The following is a 19,398-nucleotide window of genomic DNA, read 5'->3' as shown; positions in this document are numbered from 1 at the left end:
TATCTGTGCAAGCAATGTAAATTCACTAATTAATATGGGTTGAAAAGGAGATGAACCCACGCAGGGGTTAGCTTGAAAGATTTGTTTAAAAAAAAAAAAAAAAAAAAAGGCAAGCCAATCTAATACCCACTCTGTCTCCTAAAATAAAGCAAGATGAGGATTCGCTCCTCCTCTCCCCTCTCACCCCTATTTATATGTATTTGGCTTTCAGTTTTTCCTGTGCTTGGTCTGAAGAAAGCCAAGCTAACAAAGACAATGTCTGGGGGAGGGGAGGAGGAGAAACCCCCTCCGCGTTTGTGTTCAGAGAGTCCCCTTGGCTCAAACTGCTGCCAGAAGTGACCCTGTAATAATGCCATTCTGCGGGAGGCACATGTGGGCCCGACGAAGCCGTTAGAGCGCAAGCCGCTTGTTACTGCTGCTTAAAAACCACCTGCCAGCGGCAAGCGGCTGACAAAGCCGGCAGCAGCCAACCTGCAAGGCTCCGTCCTCCCTGCGCACGCTCGCACGCGGGAACTGCGAGCAGGTATTAATATCACTGTCACTGCCCTGCTGCAAAGTAATTTTCTTCCTGCTTTCAGCCAGCTCATGGGAACGGTTCCTCAGAAAAGCCTGCACCCCGCTTCACACTCTGATCAGCCATTTCCTGAAGCAGTTTACCTGAAGGACCATGTCTAATTCAGTGATTATAAGGGCACTGATTTACCTTATCTGGAACTAAACTGATTATTTCTCATACTTTGTGGTATTTAATAGGAGAAAAGGAAAAAGGAGGATGAAGGGAAAAAGTGCTACCTGATTAGGAGTTCAAGAGCCGATTCTAAAGGGTGATAATAAAGCTTGAAAGAATTTGTGATGAGAAAAAGTACCTTTTGTTGAAAACAAAAAAAGAAGAGAAAAATCTTCCAGTATCCATAACAAAAACCTATATGCCACCCTCTATCACAAATGCACTCAAAACCAGACTTGGGTGCTTCAGAAAGCCACAGCTGACCTCCCAGCAAGAACAAGGATGCTCGCAAAACCATATCCTAAACAGCTCTCCTCTCCAAGACAAAGGATTTCAAAAATCAAATTAACGTTATGGCCAAGTCATTCAAGCAAAGCAAACCCAAACATTACTAACACTAAACTGGAAAACAGACAGTTCTGCAAATGTATAGTACCACACAAAACCAGCATGTAGAACTGAGTATTTGCAGATTTTTTTCTAATGCTTTTTTTCCTCAGAAATTCCATCAGCATCCCTTACTATATCTCCTATACCTACTTAAGTTTTTTTTTTATTTTTCTGTGTTGCAGAACAGCATTCATAACTTCCCCAGTTTGTATAGAAAAAGTGTAGTTCAAACAAGTTCAGCAATTCAAACATGCCTTTTATTTTATTAGTAAAAAACCTGTGACGATTCAGCTGTGTAGCCCTCTGAAAATCTGATTCTAGACAAAACTGAACTACGTGTTTTACACCCTTTCACAATTAATGTGAACTGGAATTCCACTTGAATTAAGTAGTAATAAAAAATTTTAAAAACCACTCTCAACAAAATCAATACCAAATAAATACTAGTTTCTTGCATTTAATGCTAGCATTAAAACAAATGAAGAATTCTTTTATTAAAGCCCTCAGTAAATACTGCATCCTTTCCTGGATATTTATTCCAGCCATTAGCTGGCATGGATTTTCCTTTCAGGAGGGATTTTGCAAGTTTTTTCTCTGGACACCACTTACAGAGGTCACGCGCATTTTACAAGATAAAGATTCAGGCAATGAGCTCTTTAATATATCAGGAGAAGCTGACAAACAGAAAACGCCCTCCCCCCAGTTCCTATGAAAGGAGAGGAAATATGTGCCCTTATTCAGAAGTTGCATCTTTTTTTTTTTTTTTTAATAACTGAAATTTACGTGCATCAGCAAACTTTCGGGCATTGTTCTTCCCAAACTAAACTGTTCCTTACAGCCTCATGTTTACTGAAGCCTAAAATTAGAACTGACAGCAATTCACTGCAACAAAGTGGGCTTCTTTCCCCGCCTGCCTGTAGCCCACATCCCATTCATGGCCTACAAATCCAGTCATCTCTTGACACTTATCTGCCAGGAGAAGAAAAATAGGGCAGGGCTGAGGACCGGTCACGGCAGCGCTGAGGCACAGAGCAACCTGCTGGCTCGCTCCTGGTGCCTCTCCTCGGGACCTCACCTTCGCACCGCTGGTATTCTCGCTCATCTTCCTCACATGCGTCAGACTTTGCCGACAGGAGCGCGTCCAGAGCTTGCTTGCACTCCTGCAGCAGCGTGGCCACAACATTTTGATTATTCATGAAGCCTGATCCTGCTCCGCTGTGAATTGGGTGTCCCCGGGTGCAGAGTGATCAATTACTTAGGAGAAGACACAGATTCGAAATGAAAAGGATCCCTTCAAGGCTGAGGTACCTGCTGAACAAAGGAGGGGGAAAATGATTAACTAAAGTATCATCAATTATCTGAAAGATTCAAGCAGGGAGAAATAATAGAGGAAATACATGAAAATACATGACAGCCTCGGAGGACTGTATTAGAGGAGTGTGTGAAATTACTGCGGGGTCTCTGTGACAAATTGTGCAAGGCACACGTCTCCGAGGTGCCAAAGAGAAAGGACTTGCTTTTCAATAGAGCTGTGAAACCACAAGCAGTGAAGTGACTAGCTGGGATGTTCTGGACCCCTTTGCATTTCAGAGGCTTGTGCTGTCAAGTACTTTCAGCATGGACTGAGTTGCAGACCTGTACGTGCTCAGCGCTTGCTGAGGATGCTGCGTAAGCTTACCAGGCTCTGGAGGAAACGGGGACACTGCCTCTTACCCAGGGGCACGGGAACATGTCACTCTCTCCTCTTACCTCTGCTTGTGCTGTCCCCAGTCCTGCCACACAACACAAAGTACTACCAATGCCTGTTTGATGCAGCCAAGCAGAAATAGCCTTCAGTCTATTTTTCAAGAAGTCTGCCTGAATTAAGAGTCTTTTTGCTGCAGATGCTGCAAGAGTCAGGAGCCAACCTAGTACAAAGTCACAGGCCCCCAGGACGAACACTGGAGTTTATTACAGCTTCACCAGCTCTGTGACAGACAGAAAGGACAGGGGCTTTTGTCTGCCTATCACACGCACAAGGCTCACCTTTGACAAAGCCAGGCCTCCTCTAATGAGACTAGCTGCTGCTTCTCTCGCAGTAGACTTTCCAAATGTGATCTTCAACCCTGCTGCCTTCTTGCTTTTTCTGTCATGCGTTCTGTCTCCCCAAACCAAGGCCTCAACTCTTGTTAACCCCTCCTTTCCACCACCCATGCCGATTCCATACCTCTGCCTCCCATGTCTCCATGCCTTCCCACCTTGCGCCTTCATCTGCAGGAAGCGCTCCTGGTGCTGGCACTGCGTTGTGTGCTGCTGAGCAGGTTTCAGAGCAGGGGCCAGAAGCACCCTCAAGGATCAGCTGGTAGCACCCATGCGCAGGGTCCGGATATGCTGCAGTTGCCATGGGGCAGCTTGTACACGACGTGCAGGGAACCAGCTGCAAACCCCTCCCAGTTACTACAGTACTTTTTGGAGGATGTCCCTAGAAGCAGAGGTCCACCAGCATCTGCTTGGACTGCTGGTAGCAGAGGCCAAGCTCTCCCTATGCACACACCTTTACTAGGCTTGCCATAACTCTTCCACTGTTAAGACCTTCAGGTGCTTACGATGTTGTCAATGGCAGTTCAGAAAAAAAAAATTTCCATCTCCAGTATCTCTCTCAGTATCTGCTAAAACAATTCAGCAGCTTCCAAAAATGAAGCATGGAGGAAATACTTGGGTTTTTTTCCATAGCAAAACAAATTTGGTGACCTTTTCCCTTAGAAAAGCACTACTCCCATGTTTTGAAGCAATGCAACCTATGAAAACATGTCTAAAATTGGCCCAATTATAAGCCTCTGAAGAAGGAAGGGAAGGGCAGGCAAATACACATACAAACACTGTTTGCTCTGCTGACTAGAAAAAACTTTTTTAGCAGCTATCTTTCTGGACATTTTTTTCTCTTTTGCTGCAGCTCTCTGGATCGTGGATTTGGCGGCAGATAGCCTGTGCTCTCAATGGCACCAAGCAAGAGCAAGCTGCCAGACCGAAAAGCAGAGGGCAAAAGAGATGCACTCATGCGAAAGGAGAGAGGAACAGAGAGCCTGCCAGGGAAGGGCAGGTGGAGCAGGGCAAACGATGGGATTGATCAGCAAAGAGCCTGGAGGCAGGAGTCAGTCAGTGGTACTGTGTACTGCAACTGCCTCGGCAAAAAGAACTAGGGACCCACACAAGGGAGAAAAAAACCCTCCTGACTCTTCAGATGAACGTCAGAGAAAGAAGAAACAGAGAAAAGCCATAAAAGGGAGACTGAGGGCAGGGGTACAGGCAGTGTAAGAGCAACTGGAGAGCAGGATGCACAAGCAAGAAGAGATCAGCTAGGTGCAGAGCTGCAGTAAAAACTCAGACAAAGCTAAGACTGCCAATATGTTTAATTTCAACATTTCCTAGGCTCTGCAGTCTGGCTTTGCGATCACGTAGCGCTTTGCTGGTGTCGATTCTTGCCATGCCACACATACAGCTGCAGGGCTTCATTCTACGGCAGCTCCACTCTGGAGCACAACACAAAAAGGTCCTGACATGCTATTCAACGAACTGTGAAAGCAGACTGTAGTCTTAGTGTTTCAGAGAGCACAAAGCACCCACTTGGAAGAATTCAGGAGTCTTGAGGGTACAGCATCAGACAGATACAGAGGAGCTAGGTTCAGTTCCTAGGTCTACTGTTGACATCCTGATGTTGTCAAGTCACATACTTTTTCTCATTTCTCCCTTCCAGTATCACATAAACAAAGAGGAACAGAGATCCCACTTGAGATCGGGCCCGTCTGCTGAGCCTCTGAACAGACAGCTGGAGACCTCAGGTGCTGTGAAGTCAAACTTGCTCACTTCTGTGAGGTGCCTACTCTATGAACGCACTCTGAGGAACAGCATTGGTCTTATCACTGTATTTGTGACTGTGATCCAGTGAAACTTGTGCTCTGAAAGCTGTTAAAATGATGAACCCATCAGGAAAAACAACTGAATAAAATACACAATTCAGGCTCCCCCATGAGGGATGAGGGGGTCAAGCTGGGAGCTGAGGGTGACCCCAACGCAGAGCACAGCCCCACAGGGTCTGAGCGGGGCAGGCAGAGCCGGGCACTGGTAACGGGGTGCTGCAACAGCTCCCTGCACAGTGAGGTCACGGACCAGGACCAGGGTCCACCCAGGGGCTCCCATCAGAAGATGGGTCTGGAGACGAGGCTGGAGACATGGCTGCAGCGTGGGTCCAAAGTCCATCCAGGAGACAGGTACCCCTGTGCTGTAGCTCAAGCCAGGACTGAAGGACCCAGGCTGAGCTGAAACAGGGCCCCTGGCCAAGGGGCATGGGTGGGGGTCCCAGAGAGGCTGGTCAGGGCAGTTAGGGCCGCCAGGGCCCCCGATCCCTACCCTCTTCCACAGGGGGAGCGGGACGTCGGGGAATGTAGCCTGAGCAACAGCGCCTCGTTTGGGTCAGTACAACGCAGAGATACGACAGATAAGAGGTCCTCAGGCAGGATGCTGATGTTGACCAGCGAATAAGAAGCGTTTTGCACTACGAGTTAGAAACCACTTTTTCCAGGGACAGCTCGCAAAAATAAGCAAATGCTCCTAGGGTTGAACTATCTGTCACCACCAAAAATCATTAAAAAAAAAAAAAAAAAAAAGCAGCCGAACTCATGGAATCTGATCACAGCATGATGTCCCTAGTCCACATCCTAGTTCACAAAGCTCCCCTCTTCCTCCGGGACAGCAAAGACAGACATCTGAGCCTGGTGACAACACCAAAAAAAGCACATCCTTGGGACAACCAGAGTCCTCTCCTCCCTACCCTGCCAGCTCTAGAAAAGCTGATCCAGTTGCTGGGTTTCCACCAAGAAAAGTAGTCTTCTCTGCTGTAATCACAGTAACACACCCACGCTAGTGTTGCTTGCTCTGTTAACTGCACTGACATCTGCTAATTGATTTATCTGATTAAACAGCCCTGTGTGGATGGGTGTGTGGCTTTCCCATGAGTACCTCTCAGATTGGGATGAAGCATCCCTGCCATCTGGCCCTGACTCCATTCCTTTGTGTAACTGATTTCTCAAAAATCTTGTTTTCTAGGAAGCCCTCTCTAGAACAGACATGTACATGGACATGTACATCAGCCCCATTACAAAATGTGGGACAGAGAGGAGGAGACTGTTACACAAGCACACAGAAGTGTGTTGAAGAAAACCTGTGTTCAGCTGTCACTCTCCCACCCCTACTAGACACATGTTCCTAAACAAAATTTTCTATAAAGATGCACTAAAGCAAACAAGTGCTGGGACACCTGCCTTTACAAAAAATTGCATAGTATCAAGTGAGTCAAAAGGGAGCTTACACACATGCCCCAACTTCTCTGTGCATGCTGCTGCCAGAGCCCAGAACTACTCTAAAACACAGCTTGTGGACAGGAGGGAGGGCTGCAAGGCTGCAGCCCGGCACATCATGTTGGTCTCTACCGTAAGGAGGAGAGCCCCGTGGCTCTGTGAGCCACAAAGAGTGTGAGCCTCACGAGGAACTGATGCGGCTTTGTGGGGAAGCCTAAACTAGTGTAGAAGTACACCACTCGGCTTCCCAGGATTGTAAGGATCTACCTCACTGGGAGGCTGCCAGACTGATGATGAGGATGTATGAATTTCAGCAAGTGAGAAATTTTTCTTAAAGTATATTTTTCCGAAAAGCTAAATAAACAGTGAGAACACTTAGAGTAATAGTGATTTACAACAGCAGTGACAACAAAGCGATGGAACCACATACATCAGTGCAATAAACGGTACATTAGTACTTAGAGTGAAGATGCCCTTTTGCGACCCATCACTAAGGGCAATGATTTGCATCATAAAATCAATTTAAAATGTACCAAAGAGCTTTAAACTATAGCAGCATCCTTTTTACAGATGCCACTTTAACTGTGTGTTTTGTAACAGCTGTAGTATTGAATGACAGCTAGGACATGCAAATAACCAAGCACACAGCTTACAACTTGGGGCAAATGCAGTACCTAAGACTAAAGCCAAAGGGCAGTACTTGCACAAACTTCTGGAAGCATTTGTGACTCTTCCAGTGGTTTTTAATCAGCATTCTTAAAGTACTATTAAATCTTAACAAAAGGTATTTAAAGGTGATTTGAGTTTTGAAGTGAAAAAAAACTAAAAGAGGTCTAAAAATTGCTTGATATGCTGCAAGACTGTATAGACAAAAACGCTTTCTAAGGACACACCAGCAAATAATTCAGCTACTACTTTCAAAACACAGATCAAGACTGACTTAAGAAAACAATTTTACATCAGATTGAGGATTTAAGCATTTTCTGGGGACAGGAAAGCCCCTTGACTACAACCATGGGCAAAGAGTGACCTTAAAAGACTGACAGAATTGTTAGACACTTCAAAACACGAATGATGAAAAAAAAAAAAGCCTGTGCCATTTCTGGTTGGAGCCTGGATTAAAAAACATTCTTGCATCAAATATCATGAAAAAAAATTTTAAAAGGCCCAGGGGGAGGGAAAGTGTATTTCTATAGATGATGTCTAATCAGAGGTGGGATTGAGAACAGAGGGAGGGAGGAAGTAATTGGGTGGGCTATAGTGAGATGATCTCTTTAATAAGAAATAGGCCATACTGTGACATTTCAGAGCCCTTGGGCTAGAAGACCAAAAGATCTGTCAAGAGAAAGGAATTCTAAGTTACACTGTAGATAGAAGGAAGCCTGGAAGTCAATCTAGTTAGTTTAAGACTATGATTAGCTTTGGAAGCTTTAAAAAAAAAAAAAAGAGAGAGAGAGAGAGAGAGAGATATTTAATTGACACATTCAAACTTCAAAAACAGCAAGCATAACAAGCATTTGCTTCTCAGACACCATCATTTGAGAAACGTTCCACAGCATTATGGTCCTGAAATGCAAATTAGAGATTGCCAGACCTTTTCTCTCTGAAAATATATTATCCTAATTTTCCTCTTATTCAGGCTACCCTTCAATTCCGGGGAGACTAATGAAGAGGAAGCCAAGACCTGATGAGTTCCATGCGGAGACTACATTTATGGATTAATCCCAACAGGGAGCAAATAAACCTTATTCCCAGTGCTCCCAGTTGGGACTCGGCACAATCAATTGAGGAATGGATAGTTATTTATGACTGAGGCTGTTTTGACTTTCAAATAAACATTTTAATTATTTTAAGTGCTACACTGGAAGTTAGAATTTGAGCCCTGTTTTAATTTTGATGCCAACTACGCCTTGCTCTCCTCCCTCCTAACCCCAAATCACTCTGGTCATTATGATCCAGTTTAAATGATGCTGATCTTCATGCCTATCACATTTGAAAGCACTTGCTTAAGCAAAATCCACCAGCCAGACAATACGAGGAGAAGGAAGAGACTTGCTGCTCATCTGCAGCAAGGAGGTTTGGGCCAGAGTTTTTTTATGCTTGTGTGAGGAAGAGTTAACTTTAAGAAGAGGATTCCCTAAAGTAGAACTAAATGAAAAGAGCACCCTCAAACTACACTGGGCCTAAGGAAGCAGAGGCGCCCACCTCGGAAACCCCTTTGTGTTCTCCCTGCACACCCTGATTCATCTTTGCCTGACGTGTTTCTTCATCTATTTTTACAAGCAATTTTAATATCAAAGTACTTAACTTATTTTTAACAGCTATTTTTCAACTCAAGTGTCTGTACCATTTGCATTTCTACCTTTTCCCACTGGTTTAATTCAACAGGCTGAATGATTCTTCCCTTCCCATACACTTTAGCCATGCCAACGCCACATGCCAGTATAGCATTTTCAGTAGGCGCTGAGACAGCAACACTTGCCCGTGCTTGTCTGTAAAAATCAGTTTCCTTATTCTAACCAAGTACTGAACTGCTCAACAAGAAGACTGTACATAGCAGCTCCTGGAGTAACGTGGCACAACTGCACGTAGCTTCCCTGGGGTCAATGAAGCTAGATAAACTTTTGAGCAAGATTTTTAAGCTGGTATAGTGTCTTGATTAAATAAGAGGGACAGTGGTGAAATTGTAACAGAAAGGCAGTGCTGATCTGTTTTTGCTGCAGACCCCCTTGGAGCTGACTGAATTATGGTCTCACCTCCACTCCAGAAGTATGCATGATATTTTGGTTCACCTTGCTTTCTGTAGGAAGCTGAAGAAAATGTAAAAGATTGTCACTAACAGAGCAATTGGACATTCAGGCCGATATTTTTCCTTCAGCAGGTACCAAGTCATATGGCATCCTCAGTTGCTCCCTCTCCCACAGATGTGAGCACGAGCCCTTTGGAAACTTTCCCATTACCTGTGTTAAAAAAAGAGGCACAACTTTACTGGCAGATTTGTCAGCTGTGGGGTGGGGGGAGAAAAAAAATAAAAAAGGAAAAAGCAGAACACTATCTAGAATTATTTAGTACCACAAGCAAGTACCACAGTTCAGCTGATGAGTTAGTAGCATCCTTCACAGAAAGTAAATTCAGTTTCCTATTTCAACACACACGCTTGTGTTTTACTGCAGCATTTATCTTTCTTTCTAGTACATGGAGGCTTTGCCACACGGAAGAGACAAGATGGTTAAGGAAAAAAAAAGATTTGCTAGGGGCTTTATTTATTTATTTTACTTCTCTGGCTTAAAGATTAGATGTTTTCTCTTGGTAAAGCTGGATACACCAACTGGCATTGGCTGTATTAAAATAAGGAAGAACCTCAATCAAAAAGCCTCTCCTAAGGCAAGCTTTCTTGTTAATATGCACCAACATGAAAGGCTTTCTTTTCATCCTATACAACTACAGTGTGTGTAAATTGCAGGGGGCTCACTGGCATAAATCTTGGCTGTGACCTCTGAGGTAAACTGGATTTACATTACTTTCTGACAAGAATTAAATGAAGGCCTTGTGGATATATGAACAGCCTTCTAGACTGCAACAGATGGGCATGAATGTGCTCCCTAGGCAAACTATCAGTGACATCTGTGTCCTCCAAATTCTGGTGGTCTCAGCCAATTAGCAGGCAAAAGGAAAAGAAAAAAAAGAAAAAAAGCCAGCCTCTGCACAGCTACCCCAGCCAGAGCTGAAGCAGAAGTGCTTCTGTTTAGAAATGGGATCAGAAACAGCCTCCAGCAGCAAGATGGTTATCTGGCTGGGTAGACTACAGAGGTAGCATTACAGAAAAAGCTGAAGTAATTAGATGTAACTGATATTAATATTAATACAGAACAAATTCCAATCAGAGTTAAGCCTGCGCAAGGCTAGAGTAACATCACTACCATGATAGATTCACACTGATGTAATGAACAACAAAGTTTTGCCCAGTGTTAAAAAGCAGAGAAGGGTCCGAAGTGAAACACAGTGCCTAACCTGGCTAGCCCAAACACTGCAGAAGCCTAGCTCTAGATCCGTATTCAGACTAACACCACATCCTGCTTTCCTTGTAGGAGAGTGAGCTAAGTATCCAAATGTAAATTCTGCCAGTACAGCTCTGCGCTTAAGAACACTCCTCCTCTGCTGGATAAAGTCCAGGCAAATACTACATTCAACAGTGCCCTTCGCTACCCAGTCCAAAGCTGAGATTAGTGCTTTGTGGAAGAGCATCTAAGTTGTAAGCAGAACAGGAAAAGTGCTTTTATGTTTTTGTTTGTTAGAACGATGGTTGGGATATTTTAGTGCAGCACAGAAACAAAACATTCATTATTTTCATTTTTAAAAAAGGAACTCTGAAGCTTTATTTCGAAGCTAACCTTAATTGGAGAATGTTCCTTGCACAAAATTCTGTAACACCAGCAATGTTTTAAGGATGGGTGTGGGAGGTGAGGGGGTGATCATCCACAGAAAACTTTATAACAAAAACACAGGGCTACTGGCCACCTCATGGAGCTCATTGAACAAACCATTTGGGAGTCAAATCGATCACTGAACTATACAAGCTCCATTTTGCTCAGTGTTCCCTGTATGAGATCCATGCTTTTAGGCCATTCAATCTTAAGAGGAGTGACCAGACAAATATAAAATACATTAAAAAGCCAGTCCTCATGAAATGTATGTTCCTAGATATTTTTCTGTCTTCCTCAAATTTTTAACCCATCTCTACACCCAACTAAATATCCCTCCCAGGATAAGAGCAGGCAGGATCTCTGGCTAAAACCAGATCTGTGATGGAGCCAGCCCTCGGTGCTGAACAAAAGCACCTGTTGTTTTCCCCTAGTAATGACTTCTCAGAGTGGCAATTTGGGCTCTTTCCCCTCATCACTGCTACCTCATGCACCACTAGGGGATGTAGAAAAGGGAATAATTGAGGGGCAGATCAATAAATTAAGAAGTTTTAAAAAAAAAAAAAAAGGAAGACATAATGAATTTGGTACAGCACATATTTTTAGATCAAAGATGCCTTTGAAGTGACAAACCCTTAATCCATAAACTACTGAAGCACTTCCTTTCTCTCCCAAACTACTTGTTGTCAAATAAAATGGAAGTTAGGGAAATTACCTTTATCTGAAAATGGCCAAAAGAAGCCATCACCTAATGACAGCCTTGTCAAAATGACAATTGGGGAAATTGTTAGGAAGGCGAGGCCTAAGGACTGGAGGAATAAGCTTGCTGTTTGCTCTAATCTGGTCAGGCAGGCCCCACACAATTCCAGTCAGCTTGCTGTGTGAAACAGCTAAGTCTTTGTCAATGCTAATAGGGGCTGGAAAGACTTATCTTTCATGAATATGTATCACCACCCCTCCATGTCTACAGAGAAAAACCCTTCAAAACTGCAAAATAAAAAACAACCCACCAACAAAAAAAAAATCCCCAAACAACAAAATCCTAAGTTGTGGGGCTGTGCAGAGTGAGAAACTACTAAGTAATGAAAGCTCACGTTTGGGAAATGGAGCCAGAAGGATCTTCTTCCCAGACTTATATTTCCCAGCACACTGGGATGAGGCACTTAAAGTCTTCACTTGTAAGTATGAAAAAGCAAAATGACCCACTGGCGTATACTATGTCCACTATATTTTATACCAAGTATTTGTCTGCATGTGCTGCACAGGCATCAAAACCCCAGCCACACATGCACACCATTGGGCTGATACGGCAGAGCCCCACATGAATGCCTGCTTACTTGTGGGAGAAGATCACTTGTGGTAGGTCTAAATGTTTCCATGTGCAAAGGTTTCAAGTCCAGGCCCTGAATCGGTTTCACATTAGGATAGCAAATTTCCTGTGAAATAAGTGGCATTAAACATTACACCTGGAATCATCTTTATTAATTACATACCACATGCTAATGCGATAAGAACGGGTTCCTTTACACGTAACACCATACCCAAGGCGTTCAGAAGAGCCCAGTGACTTCCCAGTGCTCACGTTAACATGATTTTCTGAGAGGTGTTTATGACCTTCTGCAAATAAAATCCTTCACAGCTTCTCAAGTTAGTTTAAATCGCTGATCCCCTTGAAGTTTTAGGGATATACATGTATATGCATGCATATACACGCACACACACACGCACACACACACACACAGTTCTCAAGAATTCAAAAGACTGGCATAAAACTGGAAAAGGAGAGCTAAATCCTGCCAACTGAGGCTGATGTACAGACAGAAGATGCTTTAAAAGGATGAAATGGCTCAGAAACGCATGTCAGAAATATTGTCTCTCTGCAGGACTGATCCTGAAAGTCCTGTAAGCCCAAACCTGCCCTTTAAATCAATGGAAGGACAGAAAGGGAAAGAACAAAGAATCGAACCAAGCCTATGCTGGTTTCAGAAGAGTCAAATGAATATATTTTAAGATAATCGTGGATTTTTTCTCTGCTGGAAAGTTGTGACATTATTAAAGCATTTGATAGCGTTTGAAAAGTTACCTTCAAATTTTTGTTATCTTTTTAGCTTTGCTAAAGAGAAATTGTGGTGATATTACAAACTTCATTTTTTCTCCAAGTAGCAAACAGAATATAAAAGTTTAACTTCCAGCAGAGATATCAAGACACAAAGCTCAATTTTGAGGGTATGCAATATTATGCAATGTTTGCTGTAGACATTTCCATTTCATTAGCATATTCTACTTTACATGAAATCCAGCAATGAATGCTGTCCCTGATCTAAGGCTAATCCTCTTTAAAGAGCTACAGGCTATATTACATGTGGCCACAGCCACGGTTATGCCATGGCTGAATCACTTTGAAGCCTATTGAACAGTGTTCCCTTGTGAGACTATACACAAACCCATAAACCAATGCTCCCTGTGTTGTGAAATCCTGCTGTTTTCATCACCAAGAATTTTAAGGGCTAGAACCTCCCTGCCCCCAAATAAGGGGGCTACAAAGGAAGGAAGAAATACAAGGCCACCCTCACTACCTCTCAGTGAGGATTTCAAACTAAAGCATACGCACCTAATGTAGTACAAACACCTCACTGCTAAACATCATCAGAGAGCAGCTGCTCGAAGGGAGGGTTACTGGAATGACACAAGGTAAAGATGAACCAGGCATCAGCTTCCTTGGGTGAAAGCTCTGTCTTACAGTCCAACTTCTTCAAGGCTTCTGAAATACAGCAGGTTACAATGGCTCAGTCTTAAAGGATGACAGACACTATAATCCCAAGTGGCAAAGAAACAGGGGATGCCAAAGTAATAATATTTGTCAAAACATGATTCCCTCCCTTCTCTTCCACCTTAAAGCCCTTTTTGTGGAAAGGCTCACATTTATTTCAGCAGTCTTCGGTTCGGGTCTATTTTTTGGTCATTCAGTTTAGGATGCCAGCTAGAAAGTAAGAGTAGTACCACGATGAGTCACAAGAAACTTTAAATTCACCAGAATTTAAAGCACACACCGGAGGAAAATTGACAGTGTCGTATTGTGCCAGTCAGCTCTGCAACATAATAGACATCACAGGTAAAGCTATTCTGGACAGGATCATATATATATATATATCTTTAAAGAAAAACTGGGTTATCTACCTTCAAGGCAGAGTGCACCTCTCACACACAGGTACCATTTAACCCCTTAAAGTATGAAATAATGGAATATAGTATTTATTGTCACACAGTACAGAATGTGGAATCCTTAACACCTTAACATCTATACAAATTCAAGGGGGAAAGAAAAACAACACTCCAGTCACTGATATATATCATTCTTGCTATATATCAGCAAAGGACAGTTTCTTCATTTTAGGGCATATCTTTAACTCTTGAAAATAGCCTTCTTTGTTCAATCGCTGCTTTTGAAGGGAGCTGTAAAGGTTGGTTCTGTTCAGTCTGCATTTTTACACAGGAAATTATCTCCACTTAAACAGTGTAGAACCAGAGAGAGTGAGCAGACTCAGTCCTTATGGTAAAGTCTCATCCCCTGTGAAGGCAGTGTTTAAGTTGCTTGTTTTTAAAAAAGCACTTCATCCTAGATGTTGAATAGCCTACAATATTGAAAACTGCCACTATATAGCTGGAAGACAAAACCGTATCACTCCCCAGGTGGTACATGTAAAAGAGTATCTAAATGATATTTAGGAGGCTGTTTCAAAGTGCGCTGAAGTCATGAAGTTTTTGCTTTCAGCCAAACCATTTCTGTAGATTTTAGGTCAGTTGTCACAATTTTTACACTCCAAAGGATTTACTTCAGAGCAAGAAAAAACAAATTTTAAATGCAGCAAATACATTTCACCATAGACTCTTATCAACTCCCAATACAGTATTTAAAATACTTGCCACTAGCCACTCTAGGTATTGTGATGACTTCGATTACTGAGCCTTTGACTATTTGGTGGCTGATATCAGGTCACCTTGAGGAAGTGCAGTTTTGGACAGCTTCCACAGCTCAGTTCTTTAGAAGAGGAAAGAGTGAAGAGCCCCGGACCAAACTGACAACACAAGGCATGTCACCTGGGGAGAAGCTACTTTCCTGAAGCATAATCTTAGTAGGAAACCTGCACTAGCATTCCAGTTCTTGCAAAGAATGCAATCAGGTCTCCTGATATCAGGTCCCCTTCATGAATGGGGAGCTAGAGAGAGGTCTTCCTTATTCTGTGTAACCAATTTACAGCTTGCTTTACATGAACTAGACTAACTGGAAAACAAAAGAATTTAATTTACCAAAGTCATAAATGGAATGTCTCAGATATTCCCAAAGCACTAGCTTTTAAACTCACTGGAATTTAAGCAGAACAGAAGGAAAAACCTAATGTGTATGCCAGGTATTTTCTCCTTCTAATTTGTGAGAAGTCTCACAAAATAACAAATGCAAGTCTCAACACTTCTAGCTGGCATATACTTCTCCCTAAAACTAGAGAATCAAATCTTCCACTGGTAAATCATGTCCATATACAGCTGAAGAGAGAAGACCATCAAATGACTGAAAGCTGGGCTCCCAGTTATTGGCAACCAAAGACAACTCCAGTAGGGCTAACCACCAAATCAATCCCTGCTTTCTGTTTTTAAAAAACAGAGGGAGTTCCTTTATTCTACAGCTGTGAGGAATAAGCACAGTTGCAGTTAACAACTGTGTAGAGAATACTCATCCCTAGTGTGTTTCTTTAAATTGCATGAATGATTTCTCATTTTCAGCTGCACTGAAAATCATTACGACGCTCTTCTCTGAGAAGCATGCTCTGCTCCAAAATGCTTAGACTTCAGTCTTCATTCCAACTTCAGAAAAAAACAACAGGGAAGAGTTGACAAATTTTCTTATGGATCAGAGTTTAAAGAAGATCTGCATATAATTTTAAGCAAGGAGCAATTACTGAGTACCTGTTCTATGGCACCGGACCTCCCTTACTCTTCTTTTTCCGCTTCTTGTCCCTACTGCTTATGCAAGCTGGGATCACACACAGCTTGTCTCCCGCAGAGTGCTGTACTGCATGAGCCTTCCTCCAAAGTCACAGCCACCAGTAGAAGGGGGCTCCAAGTCACAAGGAGTGTCTCCACCTCCTTCCATACTGTCTCTGCTGTCCTTTTTTCTTTCTTGCCCTGGCTCCCCACCAGTTATGTACAGGGAGGGCTGCCATCCCTTAGACAGAATAAGGGAGGAGATGCTCAAGATTCACTGTTGGGCCAGTCCGAGGTTCTTGCTGTGCGATGCCAGCAGGCCGAAAGGGATCAGTCTGTTCCACCTCACAGCCTCTTGCTGGTGTTTACCTTATCCCTTGACACCCCATGACAGTGTGGTTTCACTGTCCTGCAAGTCATTCTACAGGCCCCAGTGACAAAACAAACACAGGGTGGAGAGAATGACCGAGGGGGGTAGGAAGAACAATCCGGAGCACAGTGAGAGGGAAGCACACCAACAAGAGGGGCAGGAAGACAGAAGAGAAACTGAGATAGCACAGAAACACAGGGGTGAAGACAGAGGGAAAAAACAAGACAGGTTCAGGTGGAAAACCAGAGTCAGACCGTAATGTCGACACAGAAAAAAACCAAGAAAGTACTAGGAGTGGCGTAGACAGAGTCCACCTTGTAAGATATAGTTCTCCCCATTAGTCAAGAGAAGGGGCATCATCAGGAGTTGATTCAGGTCAGATGAGATTGAGAACAGATGCATTCTTCTTCCTGAGTAAAGGAGAAGGACTGCAGTAGTAAATAAAACACAGAGGGAATTGCACTCCCTTTTTCCTTTGGAATACCTCCTAACTGCTTCATGGTGTGGAGCTATTTTTGGAAGCAGGATCCAAAATTTCAGTGAATGCAACTCCTTGTGCATATCTCCTCCCTCTCACACTGAGATACAGCTGACTGTCTTGCTTTATATTTGGAGTATGCGTGCCTACAGCGGTTCTGTACAGACACACTACAGGTTGCTAAATACCATCTTTATTTGACTAGCCAGGCATATTTCTTTTCTGTTTAAACACGAGGCACTTGGCTGCTGTAAGGTGGTAACAACTAACTGCAGAACCTAGCTACTGATTCTTGCTTCATCTTTTACGCCTTTCCCAAATGCACTCCTGGAAGCTACCTCTGGTGTTATTACCATTTATTTAAAGTACCACAAAGAGCTCTTGCAATATCAAAATGATAACTCTCACTTAAAAAAACCCAAAACAACAAAAAAAATCAGACTCCTCCCCCTCTCAGGCAGAGGGTCTGTTCAGAGCGCTGCAGTGCCTGTGGCTACCCAGGGACACCGGGGGCACGCAGGGGCGAGCGGGCAGCAGAGCCAGCCCTCCCCGGCCCCGCCGCCGGCGCTGGCGGCCGCCCTGCCTGCGGGCACACGGGCCGCTCGGGCCCCGCTCCGCCCGGCGCCGCGGCTGCAGGTTGCCCCCGGAGCCCCGGAGCCGCCCCGCGCGGCGCAGGGCCCGCGGCTCCCTGTGTCTGATCAGACACTGCCACCTACCGGCTACTGCACCCCCAGGTCCCTGCGCAGGGCAGTGGGGAACTGCAGGGCTGGAAACGGGAAAGCTGTACGGCCTTCTGCTCTGACGGCCTTCCTGCACCATCAACTGGACCAAGAAACGGGACGTGGGATAGCCTGAGAGGGAGAGAAGCAGAATGGGGGGAACGTCGGTATCTGAGTCCAACACACATGATATTCACAGGCTTAGGCAGTGAGCATTAATCTCTAGCACAGTCTACATGCAAGTAAACACATCCACCGGCCCCGGCCTTTACAGCTCTAAAGCACCGATCAGCTCCCAGTAACCACTACTGCTGCTCCTCCTCTGCGGCTCTGCGCATCCCTGAAGCATGAAGGACCATTTTGAGCCACCTCAGTGCTGCCCAAAGAGCCTGGCGGGGGCCCTGGGACAACCCAGGTACAATTCAGTGTGCATCCTGCTGCAGAGCACGCCTGGGCCTGCGTGACACGTGCCCACTGCAATGCGGTAAAGGCAAGGCGTATAATGCTGGGGAGAGCGAGTGAACAAACTGCAAGTCTATCTGGAGATGTGCCAGAGGGGCTGAACAAACAAGGGAAATAAGGAGAGGGCTGGGGGGGTAACTCACTCAGCTAGCACATTTTTCACAGGTTTTCCACTTAACCCACTACATAAGCTGCACTTCAGACATTTAACACATATACCATTCAACACATGAATGCTTTGCTCATGTCCCCTTGTGGTCAGAGTTCAACCTTGCAAAATAGCAGCATCTCTACAGACTTGCTTTTAAAACAAGAAAACCCAATGCATTCAAATCCATCATGGGTATTCTCTAACGCAAAGTTTGACATAGGAGGTCACAACTAGATCACAGCTCCTACTTCAGCGTTCACATGATGACACCATTAACAAAGCCACTGTACTAGGGAGCGAGAAGCCCAGTAACTGGAAAAGGGTTATCAGAAAAACACTAATTTTACCTACAGCTTTTACAAGCACAGTTCCCCTTTACACCCAAAACCGTTCTATCACACAGCTAGCAAACCTGTGGACTACATCTGCTGTTTTCATAACTGCCTGTAAAAGTCTGGCGTTGGGAATGAAGGGAAGAACCACAGAGAGATCTCAACATCACTGAAATCAGGGCAGACTTGCTGTTGATCTAACAGGACACAGACTCTTTCATAATACTCATTTAAATAGCAGAGAAAAGCAGAAAGTGTCAAACTTGTCCAGGCTACCTACTAACTAGCCTCACACCTTGTCTTCAAACACGGGTCTGCAGAATGGCTTTACACAGCAAGAGGAACAGAACTACAAAAGAACACGTTTCCTACATACTTTAAAAACATTACCTATGACAGAATTCCTGACTTAAAATAAACCAGGTGGATCATTAAAAGCCTTGCCAACAGCTTGATGTGCCAGAACAGGCAGAAAACCATTATAGAGGTGTTTTGTTTAAAGTTTCATCTATTTTGTTATTGACTTCAGTTCAGTAAAGTCACTGGCCACTCCTGAAAAAGACAACTTAGCAATCCACTAACTCTCCTTAGCAAATACAGGAAACTCAGCCACACCTGCTGCTCCTCCTTTAGTTGTCCATCTTTACATGGGAAGCTGTATCACACAAGGAGTAGGCTGGAACAGTTGACCATCAATGCCACAGCACGAAATGCCAGCCAAGTAACTACCAAATGTTTTATAGACGTGTTAAAACAAATGTACCTCTCAATCACCATAAAATGGGCATGTTTTTTATCAAAAGCAAATTTGTCAAATAATAACATTCTACTGCATGCATCATCGGTCACCTTTAATATTTAAAGCCTGTAGACTTTTCTGTGGTACTCACTGACAGAGCTTTGTCCTACGAACATCACTGAAATCAAGAGGAAGCAGTTCAACTTAATAACAAGAGAAACTCTTAAAAAAGCCCACGTGCCTCAGAAGCAAGCCTTCCGCATGGTCTAGGCGAAGCAACGGGGACGACAAACTCA

At 43.9% G+C, this 19,398-nt stretch overlaps 1 protein-coding gene across 15 annotated transcripts in view; it reads right to left on the bottom strand.

Annotated features, from left to right (window-relative positions):
* ALPK1 (alpha kinase 1) overlaps nucleotides 1–19,398 on the bottom strand; it is a 50,182-nt gene that overhangs the window by 29,043 nt on the left and 1,741 nt on the right. For 3 of the 15 annotated variants that reach the window (XM_064510611.1, XM_064510597.1, XM_064510610.1), the window contains exons 2-8: nucleotides 17,416–17,550; nucleotides 16,536–16,631; nucleotides 13,792–13,851; nucleotides 13,483–13,632; nucleotides 12,209–12,307; nucleotides 9,207–9,410; nucleotides 2,193–2,428 (exon numbers count right to left, since the gene is read on the bottom strand). In XM_064510611.1, the coding sequence (XP_064366681.1) occupies nucleotides 2,193–2,313 (121 nt within the window). In that variant the 5' untranslated portion in view covers nucleotides 2,314–2,428; nucleotides 9,207–9,410; nucleotides 12,209–12,307; ... (2 more) ...; nucleotides 16,536–16,631; nucleotides 17,416–17,550. Of the gene's footprint in view, nucleotides 1–2,192; nucleotides 2,429–9,206; nucleotides 9,411–12,208; nucleotides 12,308–13,482; nucleotides 13,633–13,791; nucleotides 13,905–15,833; nucleotides 16,492–16,535; nucleotides 16,632–17,415; nucleotides 17,551–19,398 lie in introns of those variants that run through there. The other 12 variants (XM_064510599.1, XM_064510601.1, XM_064510598.1 and 9 more) reach the window with 12 other exon arrangements.

The sequence above is a fragment of the Dromaius novaehollandiae genome, chromosome 4 (assembly GCF_036370855.1).
Source record: "Dromaius novaehollandiae isolate bDroNov1 chromosome 4, bDroNov1.hap1, whole genome shotgun sequence".
In the NCBI taxonomy this organism is placed as follows: Eukaryota; Metazoa; Chordata; class Aves; order Casuariiformes; family Dromaiidae; genus Dromaius; species Dromaius novaehollandiae.
The sequence above is the reverse complement of the archived record's forward strand: the minus strand, read 5'-3'. Positions and strand labels throughout refer to the sequence as shown.